This window comes from Numenius arquata, chromosome 2 (assembly GCF_964106895.1).
Source record: "Numenius arquata chromosome 2, bNumArq3.hap1.1, whole genome shotgun sequence".
NCBI lineage: Eukaryota > Metazoa > Chordata > Aves > Charadriiformes > Scolopacidae > Numenius > Numenius arquata.
Window position 1 is genome coordinate 11,994,621 of NC_133577.1, and position 26,769 is coordinate 12,021,389.

At 39.3% G+C, this 26,769-nt stretch overlaps 1 protein-coding gene across 1 annotated transcript in view; it reads right to left on the reverse strand.

The window, feature by feature from the left end:
• The window catches only part of ESR1 (estrogen receptor 1), a 172,633-nt gene extending 146,049 nt beyond the window's left edge, over nucleotides 1-26,584 (reverse strand). The window contains exon 1 of the mRNA XM_074161453.1: nucleotides 26,559-26,584. Coding sequence (XP_074017554.1) covers nucleotides 26,559-26,583 — 25 coding nt within the window. The 5' untranslated portion in view covers nucleotide 26,584. The remainder of the gene's footprint in view (nucleotides 1-26,558) is intronic.
• Between the last annotated feature and the right edge of the window lie 185 nt (nucleotides 26,585-26,769).

Genomic DNA, 26,769 nt, shown 5'->3' on the forward strand with positions numbered 1-26,769 from the left:
CACCACGATTGTTCTCAACTTCAAAAGGATATAAAAATAAAGGGTCCTATTAAAAACAGGAGCTGAGAGAATTAAATTCTTAGAAGTGGGTACTTGAAGATACACCATCACAGGAACACAGAGCCACTTAGGAAAAACTTGAGAAGGGCAATGGTAAGTCATCAAGGAAGGGGAAGTAGATGAGAAGCAAGAAGGCAATCTTCAAAAAGCTGAACTTGTGTCTAAAGGAAGAAAACAAAAAGGCTGATGAGCTCTGGGAGATTAAATGTAAGCACACAATAAAGCAGGCCAAAAAATTGTCTGAGGAACAACTAAAGAAGCAAAATTAAAGCTCCATTTTTCTTGAAACACGTTGGGAGCAGAAAAATGCCAAGGTGTCTGAAGGGCCAACTCAAGATCAGGGCACGAAATGAGCAAGTAGAGCAAAAAAACCAATCTTTTTCAGTATTTTGTAGAAGTAAATGGAGAGTTTCAAAAGGAAACCTGAACTTGCTTTGTGAGGGACTCAGAAAAACATCTCTCTGAAATTCAGGTAAGTGTAGAATAAGCTATAGAAAGACTTGAAAAAGTGAATGCAAACAAGTTGCCAGAACCAGGTGGTATTCACCCAAGATATCTAAAGGAAGTCAAGAATGAAGTAACTAAATTATGAGTGGTATGCTCTCAAACCTGCCTTTGACATTATGATTGGTGAATGGCAAATATGTCGACTTTTAAAAGACATTGCAGAGTAGGTCTGTGAAGCTGCTGGATATACTGGCAATATAATAGAGAATATGACAATAAAATTAAGAGAGAGACCTGCGTAAACATGATACAGTTGGGAAAAGTCAACACAGCTCACAACTTTTGGTAAGGAAGACCTGCCTTATTGCCTTCTTGGTAATCTTTGATAAAGCTGACACAATCTAGTTCAGTTTTCAAAAGCCTTTTACTGAAGTCTCTTGCCAAAGCTATGAGGAAATGCTGGAAACCTTTACAAAACTGTAGGACGGGCCACAAATTAGCAGATGAAGTTTGGAGTAAGTAAAGTTGAAGGCACATAAGGAAAAATGATCCTAAATTTGTATTTATAGTGTCACAATGATACGCACTGAGCTGACCATTACTATGAGGGTGTGATCCCCAAGTCACGGTGGATGTTCCATGAAAACAAACCCAGTGCTCAGTTTAGATCAAAAAAAGGCAAATAGATTCATAGATTCATAGATTGGTCCAGGCCGGAAGGGACCTCCAAAGGTCATCTAGTCCGACCTCCCCGCAGTCAGCAGGGACACCCCCAACTAGACCAGGTTGCCCAGGGCCTCGTCGAGCTTCACCTTGAATATCTCAAGGGAAGGGGCCTCAACCACCTCCCTGGGCAACCTGTTCCAGTGTTCCACCACCCTCATGGTAAAGAACTTTTTCCTAATATCCAATCTAAATCTCCCCTTCTCCAACTTAAAACCATTGCCCCTCGTCCTGTCGCTGCAGGCCTTTGTAAACAGACCCTCCCCAGCCTTCCTGTAGGCCCCCCTCAGGTACTGGAAGGGCGCTATGAGGTCTCCCCGGAGCCTCCTTTTCTCCAAGCTGAACAACCCCAGCTCCCTCAGTCTGTCCTCATAGCAGAGGTGCTCCAGCCCCCTGATCATTTTGGTGGCCCTCCTCTGGACCCGCTCCATCAGGTCCATGTCCTTTCTATATTGAGGGCTCCAGACCTGCACACAGTACTCCAGGTGAGGTCTCACCAAAGCAGAGCAAAGTGGCAGAATCACCTCTCTGGATCTGCTGGCAACACTTCTTTTGATGCAGCCCGGGATGTGATTGGCCTTTTGGGCTGCGAGAGCACATTGCCTGCTCATGTCCAGCTTCTCGTCAATCAGCACCCCCAAGTCCCTTTCCTCAGGGCTGCTTTCTAATACCTCATCCCCCAGCCTGTATTTATACTGAGGATTGTTTCTTCCCAGGTGCAGAATCCTGCACTTGCTTTTGTTGAACCTCATGAGGTTCAACTGGGCCCACCTCTCCAGCCTGTCCAGGTCCCTCTGAATGACATCCCATCCCTCTGGTGTATCGACACCACCACACAGCTTGGTGTCATCTGCAAACTTGCTGATGGTGCTCTCAATCCCTCTGTCTATGTCTTTGATAAAAATGTTAAACAGTACTGGTCCCAGCACGGACCCTTGAGGGACACCACTTGTCACTGCTCTCCAAATGTTGGGACTTCTTAGGGAAGGGACAGAGAACAGAACAGTGAACTCTACCATAAATCTATGTATAAATTCTCGGTTTACAACTGGAATATCAGTTGCAGTTCTGATCACTTCCTCCTAAGCAGGATATAACTGGACACAAAGTGTTCAAGACAACCAGGATGACCAAAAGTCTGGAATATATGCAGAATGTTCCCTTTGTATGAGGGATGAAGGATAAAGTAAACTGAGATTGCACTCTGAAAAAGAAGTTAGAGGGAGTACGATAGAGGTCAACCGTATCATAAATGACATGGAGAAAATAGGTGTGCTTTGAACTGTTCACTCTCTACCAGTACAAGAATTGCAGGGAATCAAATGAAGCCATTAGGAACCAGGTTTAAAACAAGCAGAGATAATTCTTCATATAACACTATCATATGAAGAATTATCTCTGTTTGTTTTAAACCTCGTTTAAACCTAGCACACTGCTAAAGGATTTTGCAAATGTCCTAAGTTCACTTGGTTTCAGAGGGACACAGAGCAAACTTAGAGGAGATATCCACTGAAGTTCACTAAATACTGAAAAGATCCATCCGGGTCAGGAAACCCCTAAACTAACTGAAGGCAGTGAAAGTATTAGACTGAGATTATGCATTTATTTTTCCCTCTTGCATGCTTCTTACCTTTCTCCCTGCTAGCAGCAGATGTTGGGCTAAAGGGAAGGGGAAGTGCATTCTCATCATCAGTCTTTGAGCTTTTACAGAATTATAACCTCCCTGTGGTGCCTGAAGCAGGGGTTCCAACACACATGGAGGAAGAAGGTGCAACAACGTATCTTTCGCCAGTTCAAGAGGTCTTATCCCATCGGCTTCTGATAACTGCCGTGTGCCCTAATTAGGCTGTGCTGTGTATGTACAAATAGCCAAGGTCAGTCCAGATGCTTCACAGACTCAGCAGAAAATGAGAAAGGGGGTAGAAGTGCCTTTTTCTTTTCAGCAGCACTCGATTAAAGTGCACCAGAACATACCCTATGTTCAGCACATTGCCTTGGTACATTAACATGCAAATATTATCCTGTGCAGAGAACCAGTCTAAATCCATATCTGTTAATGCAAATCCTGTCAAATACAAGTGTTTAGATAATCAAAAGTCCTTCTACTAAACCTGATTATTGTCCTTAAGTGCTCTGAACAGCCGTGATACACATTAAATACTTCCATCCTGCTGCACACTGGAATTCTTACCACCTCATGTATTTATGCATGTCTCTAACAAAACATTATTATTTAAGATACACTATAGGACTGCATTATAGGCAGTAATTAAGGTTGTGCAACAGCTCTTTTCATGTTTTCAGCTTCTTATAACAGTTTGGGCTGAAATTTATTGCAGTGATTTGCTGTGCTGTACACAGACTAATTTTTTCCATGAATAATCTGCCACGTTCCCAAGGACAACACTAAGGAAAGTACATTACTTTGTCTGCATTTAAAAAATTCATTGTCCGTTTGTCAACCATCTCACACGCTTCTGAATTTTGAAGCAGAGATCAAAAACATAGCAGAGGCTGACCTGTATGTCAGGAGGGTCTTCAGCTTCTTTGTGAAATTCTAATTCAGTTTGGCCAAATGAGATAGTTCTTATCGGCTAAAGTCTCTCAGTCTAAGAGGAAAATTATTCTAGAATCTCATTCCACGTTTTAAAAATATCATCTACTTTCACATCAACTTTCAGCTCAGTTATTCTAGCACTGCCTTTTAGCTTAAATAGCACTATCCATTGCCTGAAGATTACGGTCCTTGACTCACCGAGTTCTGTTATATCCCTCGTACCTCTTCCAGACCTCTTCCTTTCAAATTACAGTTTATACATTTTTTTTTGCTCATCCTCTAGTTCAAACCAATTTTCTGGCACACATATGACTTGAACAACTAGGCTTAGATATATATAACTAGGAGATATATATATATATAATTAGGATTATATAAAATATAATTTGGAACTTTGTACAATTACAGAGATATTTCCCTGTACCACAGGATATAAGAATCACTGAGGTGGGAAGGGGCCTCTAGAGATTGCTTAGTCAAGCAGGGTCAGCCAGAGCATGTTGCTTAGGACTGTGTCCAGCCAGATTTTGAGTATGTCCAAAGGTGAAGACCCCACAACCTCTCCGAGCAGCCTGTTCCAGTGTCTGACCACTCTGAAAGTAGAAAAGTTTTTTTCCTATGTTTATGTAGAATTTCCTGTACTTCAGTTTGTGCTGTTGCCTCTTGTCCTCTCACTGGGCACCACTGAGAAGAGTCTGGCTCCAGCTTCTTTATTCCCTCCCATCAGGTGTTTATACATATTGATAAGATCCCCCTGACACTTCTCTCCTCCGTGCTGAACAGTCCTAGCTCTTCCTGCCCCTCGGATGCTGCAGTCCCTTAATCATCTTTGTAGTCCTTGCTGGACCAACTCCAGTATGTCCATATCTTTTTTGGACTCTGAAATATCCACTGAAACACCTGAGCATCTTGCCTTGATTATAGCTGCATTAATAGTATCAGTTCAAAACCATCCAATTAACAAATAATATATTGATACATGCCTACATACACTAAACATACCTAAGTATACCTGAGTTGAAGTATACTTTAGTTGCTTTCAGGTGCAGAGATCTTAATTGACAATATTTCTTGCTAAGTATGCAATCTTTCAGTTTATACCATTACAAATGAGTTTTACATTTCAGTAAATGCTACAGTTCAGTTACTACAGATCATATGCTTTGGGGAGTTTAATCTTCCCCAATTTAGTTAATACTTTTTTTCTTTGATTTCCCCCCAAATGCTTCAATTAATGTTGATCCTACTCATTGGGTTTTCTTTGTCTGGAAAATCTGTTATCAAAGAAATAACCAAGTTACCATGTCACAATTAACTTCTGGTAGATTAGTGCTTCATTGTAATTCATTTTCTCTTTACCACCTAGTTTTTAATCTCTCTTCCCTTCAAAAGTGGTCTAAAGCTTAGATATAACTTAAGTCAGACTGTAGTTAACCACTCACCATTTTCCTTTTCAAATAATAGATATTGTCTTTGCCAAAATATAATCAAAGTATTTACAACTTGACAGGTTATAAAAATATTGGGTTTGGAAACTCAAGAATAATTTCTCTCAAATCCTTTCATCATCCTAATTTAAATACACTCAACTGTAAGTCTTAAATTCACCTTTGTTTGAATAGAATAGGCTATTTCAGTTGGAAGGGACCTACAACAATCATCTAGTCCAACTGCCTGACCAATTCAGGGCTGACCAAGTTAAAGCATATTATTGAGGACATTGTCCAAATGCCTCTTAAACACTTACAGGCTTGGGGCATCAACTGCCTCTCTAGGAAGCCTGTTCCAGTGTTTGACCCACCTCTCGGTAAAGAAATGCTTCCTGATGTCCAGTCTAAATCTCCGCTAGTGCAGCCTTGAACCATTCCCACACTTTCTGTCCCAGGGAGAAGAGTTCAGCACCTCCCTCTCCACTTCCCCTCCTCAGGAAGCTATAGAGAGCAATGAGGTTGCCCCTCAGCCTCCTCTTCTCCAAATTAGACAAGCCCAAAGTCCTTAGCAGCTCCTCATAGGACATTCCTTCCAGCCCTTTCACCAGCTTTGTTGCCCTCCTTTGAACGCATTCAAGGACCTTCACATCCTTCTCACGTTGTGGGGCCCGCAACTGCACACAGCACTCAAGGTGAGGCCGCACCAAGGCTGAACACAGTGGGATAATCCCCTCTTTTGACCAGCTGAGTTTTGTACCCTCAGCAAACTTGCTAATGGTGCATTCAACTCCTGCATCCATTGTTGATAAATATATTGAACAGAACCAGCCCTACAATTGAGCCCTGCGGAACAGCACTGGTGACCAGTCACCACCCAGATGTGGTCCCATTCACTACAACCCTTTGAGCTCTGCCCTTCAGCCAGTTCTTCACCCAATGCACCATAAAAACGCTCATCTCACAGTTGGACGACTTGTCCAGAAGGATGCTGTGAGGGACAGTATCAAAAGCCTTACTAAAATCTAGAAAAACTACATCCACTAGGCAGGCGATAAATTCTCTGTCCATACACTCATTCTTCTCAGTTATCCTGCCTGTGTCATAAATCAGTATCAAAACACAGGCAAAGAGGGGTTTTCAATCATATCTATTTCCAGCAACATCTTTACCTTCAGGATCTTAACCTAAGAAACTATGTCTGATTTACAGAGGAGTGAGAACTTAAAACTGCCACTTATGCCTTAAGTTTAGATATGAATACTTAAAGTGCTTTATAAGGCTAGGTCCTGAGAAAAATAAGCTCTCAAAAGTTTCTAAATTCTACTAATCTAATTTTTATCCCCTCCACAATCTCTAAAATACAAATAATACCACCCTCTTGGTCTCAGTGATTTTGAGATGCTGTCTTAAAGTAAACCTCCAAAAGACTTACAAGGAAATTAATAAACTTAATGTCTTTAATATTTTCATACCAACATTTAAAATAAGGACTTTACCATACATTACACAATGATGATGAAAGACAGATTAGTTGTTCATCAATTACGCAACTTTTACTTTGTGCCTGCAGAAGAGATTTTATAAGAAATACCATGCAATCACATAATTACCATTATGCTATAATGCTATATGCTAAGCATACACAATAAAGCTGAATTAATAACAGAATTCCACTTCTTAAAACCTGTAATCTTCATATTTTTCCTTTGATGTTCAGTATTTATCTGGTTAACCCATCTCTGAAAAAGTAATTAAAAGCATTTTTCTCATTAGCAGTAAGGCATCAACTATCAGAATCTAAGCATACTTTGCTTTTGATTTCCTAAAATACAGTCTCAAGGCTGAGGGAATACTTTAGTGTAAATGGAGGAAACATATGTTTCCCAGGCAACATGCTGGCACTTGTGCCAACAGACATTGTCTGATAAACTAAGGAGTGTTGTGATGTCTGCCATTAAATATCAAACTGGATGACAAAAAAAAAAAATCTTTCCTTATTCTCATACAAAACAGCATTCCAAAAATAAATAGAAAGAGGAAAGAGGAAGGCAAGCAAGTTTAGAGTAAACACAACAAGCACACTATTCTTTTTAAAATGTCTTCAAAACTTTCTCTTGACTTGCAGTTGAAAAAAAAAAAAATACAGTCACCAAGAATTTATTTCAAACTATTTTGTTTACTTCCCCTCTTCTCTTCCTGTGTCAAAACAGGAGAAAAAAAATGCCTCCAAGACACTAAGATGATGCAGTTCAGTTCTCCATGAAATTAATGCATTTATATATATGTTCAGAACATACATATGTTTATATGTTTATATGCAGAAACCAACAAAAGATGATTTTAGATAACCTGGTGGCAACTTAAAGTCGACCTTTTAAAGAAAAATTTTGGATATAACAAAAATGCTATACTTCGTCTAGGGAGGATCAGTTAAATTGTGGCACTGAATGTAGCTAATACTGATTGCCTTCAGGGAAAAAGGACATGCACAATCATCACAGGTCTGAGTTTGCACACTAGAACCCCCTTTTATGCCAGCGCGACCAGTAAAATCAGACACAAATCATTTCTGTACAGATCAACAGAGAAAATCTCCCTGATCTTAGGTTATGGCTTCATGTCAAAATGCTTCCATAGCCAGTCGCACAGTACATAACCAGTTGCAGCAGTCATGAGCCTAGGACCCTACTCATACAAGGACTGCACCTTTGTTTTTTCTTTGCAAAGGTTAAAAGGGAAACAAGGAGACTAGAGGAAAAACCCTTTGTGAAGAAAAGGTGTGTGTAAGACTTACAAATCCAGCATGCAACGCTGACTGTATCCTTCTTGCTGCCTGTTTTAAACCTGCAATGCCATGGTCAGCACCTTCCAACGCACCGAGAGGCACACTGTCTTCAACGGGACTTCATGCTGCCCGTCTGACCCGGAGCACAAGGTGGGATCCAAATAACGTCTCCTTTTCTTAAGGCTTATTTTCTGATTTACAGGATTCTTGACCTTCCACTTGCTGATAGCTTCTTCCTAAACCTAAACCACTCCTTCAGTGGGACCAGAAGAACCATTTGCAGATTGCATGGTTTTCTGATCCAAAATTAAAATTAACATATAAACATACTTCACACACTTTGACTCAGTTTTTTTTTAGATCCATTCCCTAATCTGAATTACAGTACAGTTCAACAGACAGTGGAGCCTGCGATGCTGGAGGGGCGATACAGTAATTCTGTGAGAGTCACCAGCAGGAGGGCAGGAATATCTCAAGTCGGCATTGCTATCAAACTTTTCATAATGTGAAACCACTGCCTTATTTTCATGTAATGTCAACATTCATGTACTGTGCCTATAACCTTTTTGGTTAAGTCCACTAATTTTTAAACAGGTAAATTAATTTTAGTATATGAAAGGATATTCTTACTAGCAACTAATTTTTATTATTATTATTAAGTCAATTCCAAACCCCTCCACACCTGAAATGATTTTCAAATGCACACAAAAGACATGCAGGTCTGTCAAGATCCTCTGGAAACAAACTAAAACACTGGAAAAACCTCTCTGTAAATACACACATACACAGGCAAGCATATACAGACAAAGCTAGCAGGCATTATTCACGTCTGCAGAATACATTCATGTGCTACCTTGAAGACAAGAAGGATATATAAATTTAATCCTGCACTGTTGGCAGTGGGAAATAAATAAATTATTGTTTTAATAGCTGCCTTTTCAAATCAGATTTATTGCTTTCCAATTGTAAGTAACATAATGTAGCATATTAGAACAGGCAATGAGAAATTATGATAAAAGGGTAATTAAAACCTAGAGTCCAGGATTTTATTTGTACAGTCTCAAATAACCACTTCTGGGAAAACATTGTGGTGTTGACAAAAAATTGGCCTAGGGCTTACTACCCACAAACCATCTGTCTGATCAATTATTAGTTCATCAGAGACTCTAACACACAAACAAAACCAAATATGATATGCTCTGTGTGAATCTACTGATGTTTCCTTTGCACTCGGGCTACATGAACATCCATTTATACTATATTATCACTTTATGAGAAACTGATTAGACTTGTACACTTCCTTGCTGCTTACACATCTGCATGATTAGAGCAGGAGAAAAAGGAATAGCATGTATTTGATGAACTAAACTGGTTTTGAGAATAAGAAATTAAAATAGTCTTGCCTAATATTTACATGTAGTAAAATTTATTTTTAAAAAGTAAAGATTTAATTAAAGACATTATTTTTTCAAAATTTTCCCACTATGAAAATAGTGTAAAAATACACATAAGTATATATTTTTAATTTACACATATTCATATATGTGGGTTGTATCTGGGAAATAAAATATTTCTCTCCCATTTCCTTCCATGCCACAAGTTCTCTCTTCTTAACAAAAGAAATCATTTTATCAGTGTAAGGGTCATCATTTCCCAGGGCTGAACTCCCAGGCCTGAGCCCCATTTATCCATTCCCTCATACAGATAAGATGCCTATATGTACAAGCCATAATAGAAATCTGAGAACCTGTCTAAAGCCAAATCAGGACATGCAAACATACACAACCCTTCTGCCGTTGAAATAATTTCTTTAAGAAACTAAACACTCAGAATTCAGAACAGCAAGAAAATAAAAAATACAACAGGTTTCATGAGCCCTCTATACTGACTACTGAACCTATACTGACTACTGAACCTACGTAGATTATAATGCATATACCTATAGCACCCCCTGGCCTCCAGAATTAAGGGAGTTGATGCAAAAATTGAGACTTCAGTTCTTACAGAGAATTCCTCAGGAGTAACATGAGAGAACAGTGAATTTTCATTGTGTGACTCTTTTGCCTCTATGGAGTAACTCCACAAAGTGATTTCTTTGGAGATTGCAATCCATAATATGCAATTGTACAAAATATAAGGGGGAAGATTTTCTTCATCTAATCCAGCGGCAGAGATCCCACTATACACAGCTGACTATTTTTCCACTTCTTAATTCCAGGTAAAATTGCAATACCAACTATGAAAAACACAAATTAAGAATCTGTAGATATCCCTGATACACAATATTAAATGTTCAGGGAAATAGAAGGAACGGTGGGACTGAAAATCTAGGTGCTTTGTCAAGTAGATTCTGTTTCTGATTCAATCATAGTGAGACTACAGAAAGCATTGCTATTTTTCCATTAGTAAAAGATGTTGCTAAGGGTACCAGACAAATGAACGGGCAAGAGAAGAGAGGAAGGCAAAAAAAAAAAAAAACAAGCAAGGATGGCTGGAAATAAAAAAATTCACAAGGTGTATAGAGAGTGCTTTCATCTGTGAAAGAGTTTGATACAGAAGCTGTTTTCCAAACAACTAGAAATCTTTTTAAAAGTAGACAGCCTTTTAAAGATAAAAATAAACTGAAAATATAAGGTTAAAACACTCAAGGATGTGTACGTGACTAGAACAACTGTGGCCAGTAATACTCAAGACAATAAGATTTCACATGACTATAGCACTACCAGCACAAAGATTTCAAGAAATCTGATTATATTCATTAATTAAAGGCATATTGCAGCCTTCTAGTGCTACCCCTGCCTAAGTAAGAAATGGCAAAAGGGAAGGCTCCCAGGAGCAGCCAGAATGAGAGTGAGGGGGCAATGGGTCATGAGTAATAAAGAACAAGACCCAGGCACCACCTGTGCGTGTGAAACGGACACAGGAAAATTCACTTCCGAGTCCTGTACTGCCAGCATCGATCTTCCCACATACAGCCCACTTTCATTAACTATAATCTAGAACAATGACTTATGTATCTAAACGGATTTTCTAGAAGAAAATTTCTTGAAATTTAATTAGAGAATTGCTTCTTTTCCAATTGTTAATTATCGCCTTCCTAAATATTTGCACCTTTTTCCCAAACTTTTGACCTTACTGTATTTTCACCTGCTATCTCAGGGAGATTTCTATTATGAAACCATTATTCATATACAGAAATTAATAAACCACGACAATTTATAATGGTGATTCCCTTTGGTTGAAACTAAACCAGCTGTTCTCCTGGAGCTGTCCTACAGATTAAGGGTGGGGGTTAGTCCACCAGACTACAGCTTTTCCAAAGCAAAATCCCCCCAAAGCACATTTTGAAGCATCCAGCGTGGAGGTGGGATTCCTCAGCACCAGCGGTCTTGCTTTCTAGGCCTGTTTCTACGCTGCTGCACTACTTGCTAATGTGAGCACATGCAAAACACGTCAGGGCAGGTGCAGTGTACTGTCTGTTTCCAGATCAATCACCCTGTATGTGGCCCAAATAAAACATGAATTGTTTGTTGCAACTATACTAACCAAATTGTCCAGATGCTGGGTTTTTTACCAGCATTTTGTCCTCTCAAACTTTGAGCAGTGCTTTAGCATTCCTTCTCTAATACAACTTTTATTTTGGTCCTTTGTTGAAAAACCTCCTCTACTGTCCGTAGTGAAGAGATGGTTCTTCCATTTATCTACCTTTGAATTCTCATTATTTCCAATTTTTTTGCTGTGGCAGGCTCAGTTCAAAGTAAGAAATATATAAAGACAGAATGTGTCTCTTTTGCTAGAAATACTTCTGCTCTTTATACCCAACAACATCAAGCCTTCAATCACCTTTACAAGAAACAAGTTGTTATGGAATGAAAAAGGTAATTCAGGTAAAATACGGAACCCTCTTCTCTGCTCATACAAAAGAATAATCTGAAAAAAAGCTCAGATGTTCATGAATCCAACTGTCTGTACTGTTTGCCTAACCATATGGCTTTGCAGGACAAGTCATATTGAAAGGTGCTAGGGCAACCATTTAATAACCAAAGTAAAACACAGAAATCTACACTGAACGCATATTTGAGAAAAATGGTAATTAGAGTATAGCTACACTTTTCAAAATAAAAGCAAAATATACTTTCAGGTCTGAAAGGAAAGACGTTGGGAGGACAGTAGGAGAGGTAGAGCCAAGGAGTCCCTCTCCAAAATGAACTTCTTGACATATGATATTATTTCTGTGCAAATGGCATATTAATGCTAGAGATGAATATTTAAGTATGTATGTGTGTACAGACACACATACATATGTGAATATATTTATTATAGAATGAAGCCTACATCTTTCACAATTCTTGGTCAGACTCAGAGAAGGAAGCAGCTGTTCTCCCAAAGAAAAGAAAAAAAAAGTTGCTTTGAAGGTAATTACAAAAATTGCAGCTTTGTGCTTCACTTCTTTCACATAAATTTTGTGGCAGTTTGACTTACTTTGAATAAGCTGCAGAAATTGAAGGCTGTTAAATTTAGCTGAATTTCCCTTTTGACTTCTTTGTACTATCTGAAAACTCTTTTGCAACTAAACCCAACTTTAAACCATGAAATTAATCAAAGTTTCCTAATCCATTCAAGACTGAGATAAAAAAAAAAAAAAAAAAAAAAAAAGAGTCAGATGCTTCTTCAACACCTGAGCTGTCTGAACATTTCACTGTTCTCCTCCCTGCCCAAGACAACACGTGAAAACCTTCCTGCCACTCACACCGGCTGCAGAGTGATGGAGCTGGTACCTGCAAGCTCTGGGGAGGGCTCCACAGGGTCTCTGCTTTCAGCAGACCCTATCATTGGGAGAAGCAAGGGCCATCCATGAAGGAATTGGGGAGCAGCAGGCGTGCCAGGAGCTACCACGCAGGGCAGAGCAGACAGTGAAGTGTTGGTCAGCAGTGCCACCAGCTGAGAAGGTGCAGAGAGAATGGAGGGACAGTGCAGAGGCTAAAGACTGGAGGAAAGGAGAAAGGGTGCAAAACATAAAAGAGAGAGTGACAATGAGGAGGAAATGAGCAAGAGGGGGGAAATGGTGACTGTCAGGCAGTAGAAAGTTCATCGGCAAAGGGACTAAGGAGTTTCATCCTGAACCAGGCATCAACTGGTAACTGCAACCTTATGTTTAAGAGAAATAGTATGGAAACACACAACTAACAACACTTCAGCCTGTGCATTACAACTTGCAACAGCAAAGCTGGATACGCCCTCCAGCCTCAGCCGAGCGGAGTGCCTGTCACCAGGGAGGGGGTCTTTACAGCAGCGTTAGGAGCAGTTCAGCTGAGCCTGTGGTGAATTCTTCCTTCATTACCCCCTGCTTCCAGGACAAAAAAGGCTACATTAGACAGGTGACATTACTTCAGGTTTTCTTTACGAGCATTTGCTATGTTACATTCTGCAGAAAGGGTGGGCTTGCCAGCAGACTGCGAGAAATCCTTCCCTGGGGTGGAGGAGACCCGTGTGTCTTGTTTAGGCTGTGCATCACTTCACCTTATAAACTGACCCACAGGTCAAAACAAAAGATAACACAGAAGGGAGATTTCTTTACCTCACAGGCTGAACCATCTGGATCAACTTAGACGACCAAGTTGCTGGTTCAAATACATACCATCATCAGAACAGAAAATCAACTTTCCTATTCTGGTTGCCAAGAGAAAGTGAAAAAAATTGCTGAAATCAAACCATCATGGTCTTTTGCAACTCTTTTGTTTTAATTAATGACTCCCAAACAGGCTAACACCCTCTGAAGTTAGCAGGCAACTCAGGTGACTTATTTTGCTATGTGAATTAAACAGCCATTCTGGTATCAACAGAACAACTCTGTTACAAGGAAGGGAGGGAATCATGGAATCACAGAATTGTCAGAGTTGGAAGGGACCTCTAGAGATCATGTAGTCCAACTCCCCTGCTGAAGCAGGATTGCCTAGAGCACATTACTCAGGACTGCATCAAGGCGGGTCTTGAAAATCTCCAGAGAAGGGGACTCCACCACCTCCCTGGGCAGCCTGTTCCAGGGCTCTGTCACCCTCACCATACAGAAGTTTTTCCTCATATTTAAATGGAACTTCCTATGTTCCAGCTTGTGCCCATTGTCCCTCATCCTATCACTGGAAACCACTGAAAAGAGTCCAGTTCCATCATCCTTCAACCCACCCTTTAGGTACTTCTGAAGAAAAGGGGTGGGGGAATAAAAGGGAAGGGAGGAAAAAAAGAAGGAGAAATAGAAGGGAAAAAAAGCTGTCCTCAAGTAGAAAATAATGTCGATGTCCTCATTTACCAAACTGGGGTAAGGTTCATGGCTTAAAGTTCATCAGTCTCCATGATTTTGCAAGAACCTATGAACTCTGACAATGCAGAACAGCGAATGCATTTTGTATTAGCTCTTCATTTCACCCACAGTATTCTTCATGTCCCACTCACTGCTTTTTTAGGACAGCAGCATCAACAGTTCCATGAAGGGAAAGGGAACAGATCGCGAAAAATTATCAATCACTGTATCCACAGTTTTCTTAATTCCAATATTATAACTCAGAAGTTATAGTAGAAATAAGAACAAGAAAAAAAAAATGGGTGCTAATGACAGCATTCCTAATATTTCTAGAGGTACATATCACTTCAAAAGTACAGATATTTTCTCAAGGTAGACTGTTTCAATACTAATATGGTACTTTAAAGGAACAGAGTGCCAAGAGTGGTAACTTTGATGATGTAAGTCATTCTTTGGAGCTATAAAATGTGGGGAGAAATGGAAAAGTCTGGAATAGGAGGGCTGGGGAGCAGAGAAGCCAAGAAAGGAAATTGCATGAGATATGTGGGATGTGTAGACAAGGTAAGGAAATAGTATAAAAAGAATGGGTGATAAGGAAGTGAAAAACAAGATAAAAGTGGTCATAAAAATGAAAGCAGAGACTAGGGCCTAGATCCAGAAAAGCTCTTATGTTCTTAACTTCAAGTATGTTATTAAATATATGAAGCACACTACAAATAAAATTAATGATATATTTTGCAAGACAGGAATTAACAATCAAGGAAAGAAAAGTAACAAATCAAAGAGCAGTAGTATCTAAAGAAAGAAGAAAAAGGCTCAGCAGAAGACTAGAATGAAACTAAACACAGAATGTGAGCCATCCTTGTCACAAGGGGCTTTCTTATGAGTTTTCAATATGGCAGCATCTTTGGAGAGCCTACAAGTATAAAATATTTAGAGAATAAAAAGGAATCCTAATATTGGCATCAGACAATTCTTAGAACAAAACATTGGTATTCTCAGTAACAGTAATGCAAAAAACCACAGCAGAGCGTTCAGCAAATGTGTTCTGTTTTGGGGGGAGAAGCCAGATGATGCTGTAACACTTTCCATCCTTGAAACAATTCACCTGAATGTTAAGATGCAGTTACTGACATCACATTTTTTAGCTGGTATGTCTGAAAAAATTGATAGAAGACTTAAAAGAGCTGGCCAACAACTTCTCCCCACTTGAACTATAATACTCAATAAATCGTAAAACACTGGAAACCTGTAAGAGTCGGGGAAAAAATGCCAGTATTATACTAGAATTTTGAAGAGATAAACAGGATGAGCCAATTAACTTGGGCCCAATATCTGATTCTACTCTCAAGGGAAATCAGAGTTTTAATTAAGAATTAGAGACTAATATAATAATATCAACCAATAAGGTTATATAAGTGTGTGGTGATTTATCTCAAACTAACTGAACAACTATTAATTCAAGATATTTGGCCAATGAAAGGAATAGCATTGTGAAATATAAGCATTTGATACAGTAGTCTGACAATTTGATTAAGGTAGAAGTATGAAACAAAAACAAATTGCCATATATTAAAATGAAAGAAAATTCTTTATTAGACTTTTTAAAACACAACTGTGAATGGAGAAGCATCAACAGCCAAGCATGTCCTACTGCAGTTCACAGGTTGTGTATGGCAGCTATTTTGTATTTTCCTCAGTGTCACGTATGCAAAAATAATAGCATTACTAATCAGATGTACAGAAAAATACAATATTTGGAAGAAAAATAAAAAAATACTACTTTTAACTATGGAAAACAACATGGATTGTTTTATAACCTTCCTTCGGGGAAACAATATATTTTCCATTGTAGCTAAATATAAAAGCATATATCTAAGAGGGCGAAAAATGCAAGCCATTTGCTAGACATAGTGATCTGTCCTGAGGAGGAGTGACTGACAAAAATTTGGAGTAGTAACAGGCAGCTGAATAGGAGCTGCCAATATTACCCTGTGCCCATGAGGTTAGAGTAATCCTCGGGTACTATAGCTCCATAGGGAAAGATAGAATAGCAAGAAGAGTCACATATGCCTCCATTTGTCACAGACAAATCTACTGGGACGACACATATAAAGGCCAGAAATAAACAACACTTTTTAACAGTACAGATAATTACCCATTGGACTAGTCGGTGCTTGTCCAGACTGTCCATAGTCTTACAATGAAGCAAAGAGTTTCTTTCCTAAACTATCTATAATTCCAAAAAGAAAACAATTCAGAGAGCTCCTATAGGTTGTGCTACCCAGCAAGTCAGCCAGGATGGTCAGCAGATCTTTTCAACCATGTAAGCTGAAAACAGGACCGTAAAAGCCCTGTGTTCGTACTGTGGGAATTATCCATAAGGCAAACGTTACAGCAGAGAGGTGCATTCCCCGAGTTCACCTTGCAAATCCTCACAATGTCCAGATGCCAAGAGCCATCAGAGCCAAGAGGAGAACAACATTTTTGGGATGGACTGCAGCACTCGGCGATGTGGAAAACCCAAACGGCACTGCTGCAGTGCTGCCTACCCTGGCTGAGGCTCTTCCATCTCATAGAACCATGGAATGGTTAGAGTTGGAAGGGACCTTAAAGATCATTGAGTTCCAACCCCCCTGCCATGGGCAGGGACACCTCCCACTAGAGCAGGTTGCTCAAAGCCCCATCCAGCCTGGTCTTGAACACCTCCAGGGATGGGGCACCCACAACTTCTCTGGGCAACCTGTTCCAGTGCCTCACCACCCTCACAGTAAAGAATTTCTTCCTAGTACTTTGTCTAAATCTCCCCTCTTTCAATTTAAAACCATTACCCCTTGTCCTATAGCTACACTCCCTGGCAAAGACTCCCTTCCCATCTCTCCTGTAGCCCCCTTCAGCTGCTGGAAGGCTGTTACAAGGTCTCCCCGGAGCCTTCTCTTCTCCAGGCCATCTCCTTCATATGGCCACAAGAGCACGAGGAAGAAGGTGTTTGACTACATATTCTTCAAACATGCAGAATCCCCATCCCAGCATATCAAATTCAGTAACTTGTTCATCACATAAATCAGAAAGGTATTGTCAGATGGAGGGTTTTCAGAAAAGAAAATAATCTGAGCTAATAACCTATCAGTTTATAAAGTCACTAGGGCATATTTAGCTGTCATATTTTAGAACATAACATATTAAAAAGAAGATAGTACAGGAGATGCATCACAACTTATAAAGACACATTCAGAATGAATAGCAAGAAATGAAATGTAGCTGTCGAAAAACATCCTTAGTAGAGGAAAATATGCAGCTGCATGACACTATTGGGAGGGGAAGGAGGGAAAACTCACTGATGGTACTTTTAAAATGCTAGAAAAATAAGACAAACCTGAACTGAGAGGAACATGAAAGGGAACATTTGGTATGCTTTTACTGTTCCTAATTACTCCAACTACACTGTAGCTGGTGACTTGGCTATATATTCTTCAGAGACGAGACAGACTATGCTGGTCAACAGAAAATGTTCCTGTACAAACAAATAAATATCAAGTTTGTGCATGACTGCAAAGCAAAACCTTTAGACATAACTAATGAATGCTTCAAGGAGCAGCTAAACACATAACCCGCAAGATAAGGAAATATTAATTTGACAGGCCGCAGTATATAGGAATTTTGCTATTGAAGAGCCAATTTGTAGCAGCAGTCATAAAGCTCTTAAATTAAGCATCTATGTAGGAGCAAGCCAACAAATCCTCTAAAATACTGCTTGATTGGAAAAACAGGAATTGCAAAGAAATAAAGAAGTTGCTACAAAGGAACTAACAAGTGGACAAATAGAAGAGCAAACGTTTCAAGGTAGTACACAGGATATATTGAGGGAAGCAGAGCAAACATACGGAAAACCAACAACTAACTACCAATGTAAGAGGTTATTTGAAGCAGCTCTTCAAAAAAACTGAAGTTGGTGTATTACTGAGGACAATAAAAGAGAAAATAAAACTCTGCAGACTAAATGTAAAAATGCAATAAGACAAGCCAAAAAGGTTTGAGAAATAACTTGCAAGGGGTTTTTTGTGGTCGTCTTTTTTTTTAAAGTACATCAAGATCAGAAATCTTGCCAGAGTGTCTAGAAGTCTGAAACATAAAGATGTAAAAGGAGGACTGAGAGAAAAAAGGCTATAGCAGAAAAGCTAAATGAAGTTTTTGCATCCATGCTCATAGCAAGGACCTTAAGGGAAAGTCAAATAACAGAACCTTTCTTAAGGGGTGGGGTGGGGGAGAGGGATGTCACTGAAGGATCTTTCTGAAAGGTAAAGTGTCAGTAAAAGAGGCTATAGAAAAATCCACAAAGGGAACAATAAGAAGTCACCAGGACCAGCTGGTGAGTTTTAAAGGAATTCAACAGTGAAATTCTCAGTATCAAAGGACAGGGGAAAAGACAAAATGGGATGTCAAATCTTAAAAGGATTTGGGAAAGGAGGAAGAGAGAGGTAAACCTAAGGCAGCTGAGAAGGGGTGGCCAGACATCTCTACCCGGTAAATTAACAGAAACTACAAAACTAAAGAAAGCTACAAAGACCACAATTAGAGTATCCATAAATACAATATTTGGAGAAGTGTTATCATGGGAGCTTCTCTAAAAGGGATTTTGTTCTGGAGTCAATACAAATGTGAGAAGAAATTAAATTAACTGGATTTCTATAAGTTATTCAACAAGCTCTGTCTCCAAGAGCTCTCAGAGAAATGGAGATGCCGCAAACAGACCCCATGGGGCTAAATAATTGGCTAAAAGTGGGGGGACAAAAAAATACGAATGGTTAGGCTTTTTTCAATGGAAGAAGGTCACAAGGGAAGTCTTTCTATTAGTGCCTCTGTTATTCAGTATTTTAATAAGAGACCTGGAAAAGAGAATGAATAGTGATATAACTAAGTTTGCTGATAATGTTATGTTAGGGTAGTAAGGGTGAGGGCCAACAGCAACGAGTTTGAAAAAGATTTCACAACATAAAGTAAGTGATGAAATGGCAGCTGGAATTCAATAAAGATCTGAAGGTTTAAGAGTATACTAAACAAATGATGGCTAAAAATTTGGCTTATTTAGTCTAAAAAAATAAAAGCGAAGACGAAATCTGACTACTCTGTAAATAAAGCACTAAGCATAAACATCAAGACCTAAAAAGTATTTAAGCCAAAGAAAGAAAGAAAGTCAGCACTGCAAACAAATTTAGTATGGAAATTACAGAGGGGTGAAGCTCTAGATCAGCCTGTCCATGAGAGGAAAAACAGCCTAACCAGGCTTTAAGATAAATGTGGATAAGCACTGTGAACAAATTACACAATCCGGTTGCTATGACAGCTCAGTTCTGGGTTAGCTGCCCAACTTAGGCTGGATTCAATAAATGAAACTAAAGCAAAAACTTACCAGCACAAAGCAGCTGCACTATGACTTGTGTCTATGCAGAAATAAGTCCTAGTGCATCACCTATGCAGAAATAAGTTTCTAATGACAGTATGTTTCCGCTTCTCTTTCGATCGAGCGGTGAGCTGCCCTGCATGCAAGAAGCCTTGGAGGTGACTAGCAGTAACTCAGTCAAGTGCACAAGACTTCTATCACTAGAGACATAATTAAAGTATTTTTGAGAAAGAAAGAATGTTCCACTTTTATCCAAAATGACTGCTTTTCCCTTTGATTATGTTTCTATGACAGCAAAGGTAACTTTAAGTGTAGATTTAGAGGGTCTCATATGAAGGTCCAGTCTTTTGCAAGAAGCTATTTGACTTGTTGGAGCAGATCCAGTGCCAAGACAAATGAGTGATAGGTTAGTATTTAGCACGGAGAAGGCAAATAGTTAATATAAATAAGCTGTGTCTGTGTTACCGGTTTTTTTCACAACAACAGAGAGATTTTTGAAGTGATCTCTCCCAAATCTTGCACTGGCTTTGTTTGCATAGCAGCTGGGGTGTGCATAAATGGATTCCATTTGGGATAAACTAACCTGAAATCTCTGCTCCAAAGGTGGATCAAATGCACCCAGGCCCCTCATGGGAACATTTGGGTCTGAACACAAAACTGGTTCTTTAGAGCAGTCTCAAGCCATGTGTCTGGCATTATGTGCCACCCAGGACATCAGGCCCACTATCCCATCACAGCACTGTCAGAGATTCACAGGGATGGACACCGGTGGCTGGAAACCTGCTGGGAAGGTTGTGCCAGAAGAGCAGGACACAACAAGCACAGCCCTACCCCGACCCTGGTACTCAGGTGGGAGGATCTAAACCAGCCCAGCATTTACTAGAAGACCTTGGCTGTTTTACAATGACAAGAGGTTGTGTTGAAGGGTTGTATAACACCAGGCAGCTGATATTGGGCTCATTTCATAATGTATACTTTTCTCAAGCACGAAAAATTTGCCTTGAACAGAATTAGTTGTCCTAATGTTTTGTCTAGTTTGCAATCATTTAAGTTACCAAAGATCAAATTTGCTGAATGGTTTGTCTTACTTGTCTCAGTTTAATCCCTGAGGGAAGAAAGATTAGTTGCTTGTGCTTTTTCCTCCTTTAAAATAAAATAAAAATATCATAACTGACTCACCATCTAATTCATAAAGTTTCTTGAGCCTCTCGACTCAGCTTTCTCTAGCTTTTTCTGTTATATTTTTAAAGGCATTTCTACAAGTACATCCTTCATGTTGCTAGGTTTCAAGAGAAAAGAAATAAAGGAAGAAAACAAATCAGTATTTTTTTTAAAAGACAGCTCTTTGTCAAAAGTCCAAAAGGAAGCATGAAAGTAATTTTCTCTTAATATGTGCCAACCTTCCTTTTTTCCTAAATTTACTTCTTCATTGTCTGTGATGGACACCTTGCATGTAAAGCTGTGCCAGTAAGCAACAGCAAATGCTTGTTAAGAGGAAGACTACCCAAGAAAAAGAGGTGTTAAGTAAATAATTATGAACTTATATGATTCACCTATCCTAAGATTACAAAATTTCATTTAAGTGGTGCCTTTGGTGTCCTTCTGCTTTAAAGTGTGTGCATGTGCAAGCCCTTGTGTGCCTAGTACACACAGGAACATCACTGAAACGCAGTCGTGTCTGGTGCAAAGCAGCTGCTCAATGGGCCATAGCAACATATATAACATATGAGAACAAAAAACAAATCCCCAAGAAATGCACGCCCAGTTTAAACTACAGGAAGAGCTTAGATTGACAAAACAGAACAATCAGATTGGCTGGGACAGAAATGTTATCACTCCTTACTCTTGTGAAATATGCCATCAGCTCTCTAATGATCCCATGAAATCAAGACTTCAGGATTACTTTCACATCCAAAAGCATCCAGGCAAGCTGTCAATGGCCGTACAGAAAGTGCCCTTCAGACAGAGCCAGAGGGAGTCAATACATGCAGAAACTGAATGATTTCTTAGGGTGGTGAGGTCACAGCTTGGCACCAGTTGCGGATCTATTTGCATACTGGGGACCGGCACCATCTAAGATTAATGGTCTTTTGGAATGAATAAGCAGGTTGCTGATTTATAACAATATAGCAAGATGAGCCCACAAATATCATTTGAGTCCATTACCTCAAAATTGGTGATACCAATGAAAAGAGACCTGGCTATGAAATGCTTCCTGCTGTATCACTGCAAAACAACATCTCTATGATCTTATTTGTAAAGACACAACCAATTTATCTCCACTTGAAGCATGTACAAGGCAAAACCATAAGCAGTTACACTAAAGTTACCCACAAACTTTCAGAGAACAAACGAAATCTAAACATTTTAGTTCTCCGTCGGTTTGGGTTTCAAACCAAGTGCTTTGAAAAAATTGCCAAAATTCAAATCTGACCAAAGTTTGGCTTCATAGTGTTTATGTTTAGCTGCCATAGGTGATACAAAGACTGAATAGACAGTTACAATAGTCCACAAGCTATCTTGGCAGATCTAACCTGTAACTGCCATGCTATTGAAAACCAGAAAAACTGTGAATGAAAGCTATTTAGAACTGAATAGACACAAAACTAGTGGTTCTACATAGAAATGTAATTGGACTCTTAAAAAAAAACAAATATTTGAAAGATATCTGCATAATTCCAGACATTTCCTTGTAGACTATTCTCCTTCAACTATTCCATTTTTTAAGATAATCAAACACAAGATAGCTAGTATTTTTATTACCTGTAGGACTTTGCACTAAAATAATTAGTTACACTTGCATATTAATAAAAATATAGAAAAATATTTTCGCTTTAAAAAATAAACCAACTTTTATCATTTAAACTCCAGAACATACTTAAGTGATTAACTGACTAAATTTTGTTCTTTTGTCTTTTAATCCATCTTCTGCAGTAAGTAATGGTAACAACAGAAATGATTAAAAAAGAAAAAAAAAACAAATAGGAGAGACAACCCCAACTATAGGTCTGGGAAATTATAAATGAAATTACTTTTAACATCCACTATGAAAAAGGGCTTTTTTTCAGATCAGACAGGTGCAAATTCCAAAAGCTATAATACACAAATGCTAGCCACTGAAAAAGTGAAAGAAATAAATATATCTTGTAGAGCTATAGAGTTGTTCAATATCAGGTAACTATTTAAAAATCTTTTCCTCCAGTTTTATCTTTCTTCTCAAACTAGTTACCAAGCATCAGCTGAATGCTGCCAGACTGAGCTGCTACAGTTACTGCCTCCTTGGAATGTGGGGTTTTTTTACTAAAATTAATAAAGAGGATTATTTTACTCTTGCAAAGCCAAATTCTCATTTCCATCCACAAGAAAACATTGCCCAAGTTTCTTCCACAATTATTTGTAGTGTTTCCCTCCAAAGTGGACAATAAAAAAAAAAGAATAATTTAGTGAGAAAATATATGGTCATATTTTTAAACTCCGTCTTCTTCAGGAGAAAATACTGTGTTTAAATTCCAATTATACTATTTAGCCAGAAATTGAAATGGCTGAGTCACTGACTGTAATCCTTCCTACCAAGCCTTCACCTCCTACAGCCACCTCACTTTGCCTCCTATAACCAGGGACACATCTACCCCTCCCTTGGAAAGCTGAACCTGCCTACGTTTCCAGCTCCAGTCTACATTTATTCACAGTCATACCTCTTTGGGTTTGTGCCATCGATAGCTTTCAGGGCAAGTATTCATGTCTCCTCAAGATAAACAAAATTTAAGCAAATTCAGCACCTACGGCATTATGGCAGAAAGATTTAAAATCATCTTTCCTAAACACAAGTCATAACCTTTTGCCATTTTTATTTAAAACTTATATGTTAGTGTGAAAGGTATTAAATGAACTCTCTACTCTTTAATGTCTGGAAAGTGCATTTTATGTTTTTATATACATATATACACTTTTTTAAAAAAACTTTTGTTTTCGCTTTTCATTATTTTTGTACTTTCATTTACTACCAAACGATCTCATGTTTCTCTGTGCCACTCACCAAGCCTCTAGAGCACAACTCCATGTACAGTATATGGGACTGGGGCTTAATTTTATCCTGGAGCCTCCAAGGGCTCCCACAAGGTTTGCTTCTTCCTCCCTTCCTTCCACACCCTCTGGTGAGGCTTTTGCAAGCGCCTGTGCCTCTTCCTCAGCTTCTGGAGATTCCACCGTGAGATTTGAGTAGGGTAGCAAGACACGTGTAGGAACTCAGTCCACATTGGCTCTGCACCCTCACTTTCTACTTAGGCTTTTCCCCACAGTACTCTCAATTTTCTCATCTTTCCACCAGCGTCTCCACCAACCACGCTGTGCTACATGGTGGTGCCGGAGGAAGCCACGCAAAAAAGACAACGGGATAAGAAACTGCTGCCAGAAGTAACTTGGGGCAGCTGTGAGGAAGAGGTGAAAGAGAAGCCCTGCTCACTCTCCGCACCACTTGCTCATCTGTGACATTTCAGGTGGCCTACATTAGGCAGTGCCAGCAAGGCATACAGGGCCATCACTCCAAGTGGATGATTAATGACTGAACTGAGGCAGCGAAACGACAAGGTCTAAAATATGAGAGTGACAATCTAGGATTAAAATCTGCACGTGACTTCTGTTCTCCCCCCAAAGTAACAGTGCTGTCTGCCTCTCCAAATTGCTGGGGGAAATTCTCCGAGACTCATCGGATCGCTGCAGCTGGGAAGGACCTCGGGGTCCCCCTGACAGAGCGCAACCCCCCCTGCTCAAGCAGGGTCACCCACAGCAGGTCGCTCGGGGCTGTGTCCAGTTGGGTTCTGAGTATCTCCAAGGACAGAAACTCCACAGCCTCTCTGGGCAACCTCTCTGCCCTCACAGGAAAAAAAAAACACCTTCCCCCCCCCCCTTTATTTTTTTAAATATTTTATCTTCCTTTTCAGAAACAAACAGACGAGCAAGAATGAAGTAAATAAACCAGTTGGTTTTAAAAAAAAAATAAAAAAATAAAAGAAGTGATAACACAGATCCTTTAATTTAACTCATTGTATTTTACCAATTGCAATTTCTCCGGTTACCACAGAGATTGACACATTTCTTAAGCTGGGGACTCATGTTCACAAGCATTAGCGTTCAGCTGTGGGAAGCGTCAGGGAATCCAGCTCTGAGGCAAGGTCTCAGAATTCCAGTTATGTGCACGTTGGTACTGTGCAAACTCGTGAAGAAGCAGCAAATAGGCAACACTGGATTAGAACTCGCTTTATCATCTAATGAACATACATATCTCTCTCTAAAAGCCTTATAAACACTCTCCTCTCCTGCCCGTGCAACGCTTTATCAACAAACTCAAAATGCAGACTTTTGAACAAAAATGTCTGTAAGATCGGCTCCTAAGTTTCATCCAGTTTGCATAATAAGGATTTTTTTTCTAATTGTTTTCATTTTCTGAGTCAGGTATTTACACGCAGACGCTGTTGAGCTTCTGACACTGCAGTAATTCAATCAACACAGAATTTGGGACAATTTTCTTTCAGCGCCTGTGATGAGGAGAGGAACTGCACTGAAAAACTAACATACCTCACCACTGCTCTTTGTACTTCGGTGTAATCTCTAAGTGAAATTTCTCTGCTCACAACGGATTTTTAGAAAAAAAAAAAAAATTTCAGACAGTTCTTTCATGTAATGCCTGATCATTAGCGTATAGATCAGCAACACAGAAAAAATAAAGAAATCTGTGGTAATGGCCTCTGCACCTCCAAGTGATGCAAAACAGGGTCCAGACTGCAGGCCATGAAGGGAAATCAAGAGATTCCAGCCTATTTCATTATGTCTTTTTCACACACACTTGTTCTCAAACTTTCATATGATATCAACGCATACCACGGAATCCAAATTTAAAATAAGCCTTTGAAACTTATAAGTAAACTCCAAAGAAAGCACATGTAATTTGGAAGAAAGAAAAATAATAGAAAACCAAACCAAAACAAAAAAAAAAAAAACATTAAATAGAAAATAAATAAAACATGTATATCCCACTATGAGGGAGAAGGATTTTTGGAAAATCATATTTATCCAAGAAAAAAACATATCGCTACATTAGACAAAACCAATACTTAGTAGTAATTGTCAGGTAAATTTTACCTACTGAGTTTAGACACTGTCTTAAAAAATAGAAAGGCAAGACTCTCACTTTGTACCAGGAAGAACCTCTACAATAAAAAGAAAATTACAAATCTCACCAAACATGTTTTCAGTATCATGTAATGTAAGCATGGCTCAGCACCAGCTGAGATCAAAATTCAGTATTTCATTCATACCAGAAAAATTACACACTGCCTCACATACATGACTGCCCTTTAACTGAATTAAGTCCTTTCACCATTACGTCTCAGCCAATTGGCCAAGGCACTAGCATGTGATTTCAGATCATTTTGTTAACTATTATTCTTCTAACTAAATAATCGATTTTGGCTAAGGGGAAGGGGGGAGGGGGGGATCATATCATTCTTTCTCAACTGCAGCGTAGGATTTTTGACACTGTCTATAGCACGTTAAACAAAGTACTAGTACACCTGAAATATTCCTTATTAAACTTAAAACGCACTTCAGGAAATATTTGGTTTGTTTTCTGTTGCTGTTTTAGTCTTCTCAACTACATTGCAGGACCCAGCGAAAAAAGAAAATACAAAGAAAAAGTAACGTTGGAAAGAATAAAACATAAACCAAAAAAAACCCTAACATCTAAGCATTTCCATAGGTATTATGAGGTGTGCCCAGCAAAGGTTCGGCATAAAAGCAGCGTTTAAAATCGAGTGTGAGGGACAGAAACTGCAAAAAACCAAGAGTTTTTTCTGACTTACATTGCTCCCAGAAGGCTGTTGCCATTCCCTCTGCGGGGCTCTCACTGGCCGGGGGGATCACATGACACAGGGAACCAAAATAGAAAAGTCTTAGGAGCAAGGAAGCTGAACCAGAAGCACATTTGCAAGAAAAGAACGTATCGCGGGCACAGTAACACCCCCTGAGGAGCAAAAGGTGATAAATTTAGACAGGAACTCAGCCTCTGCTGAA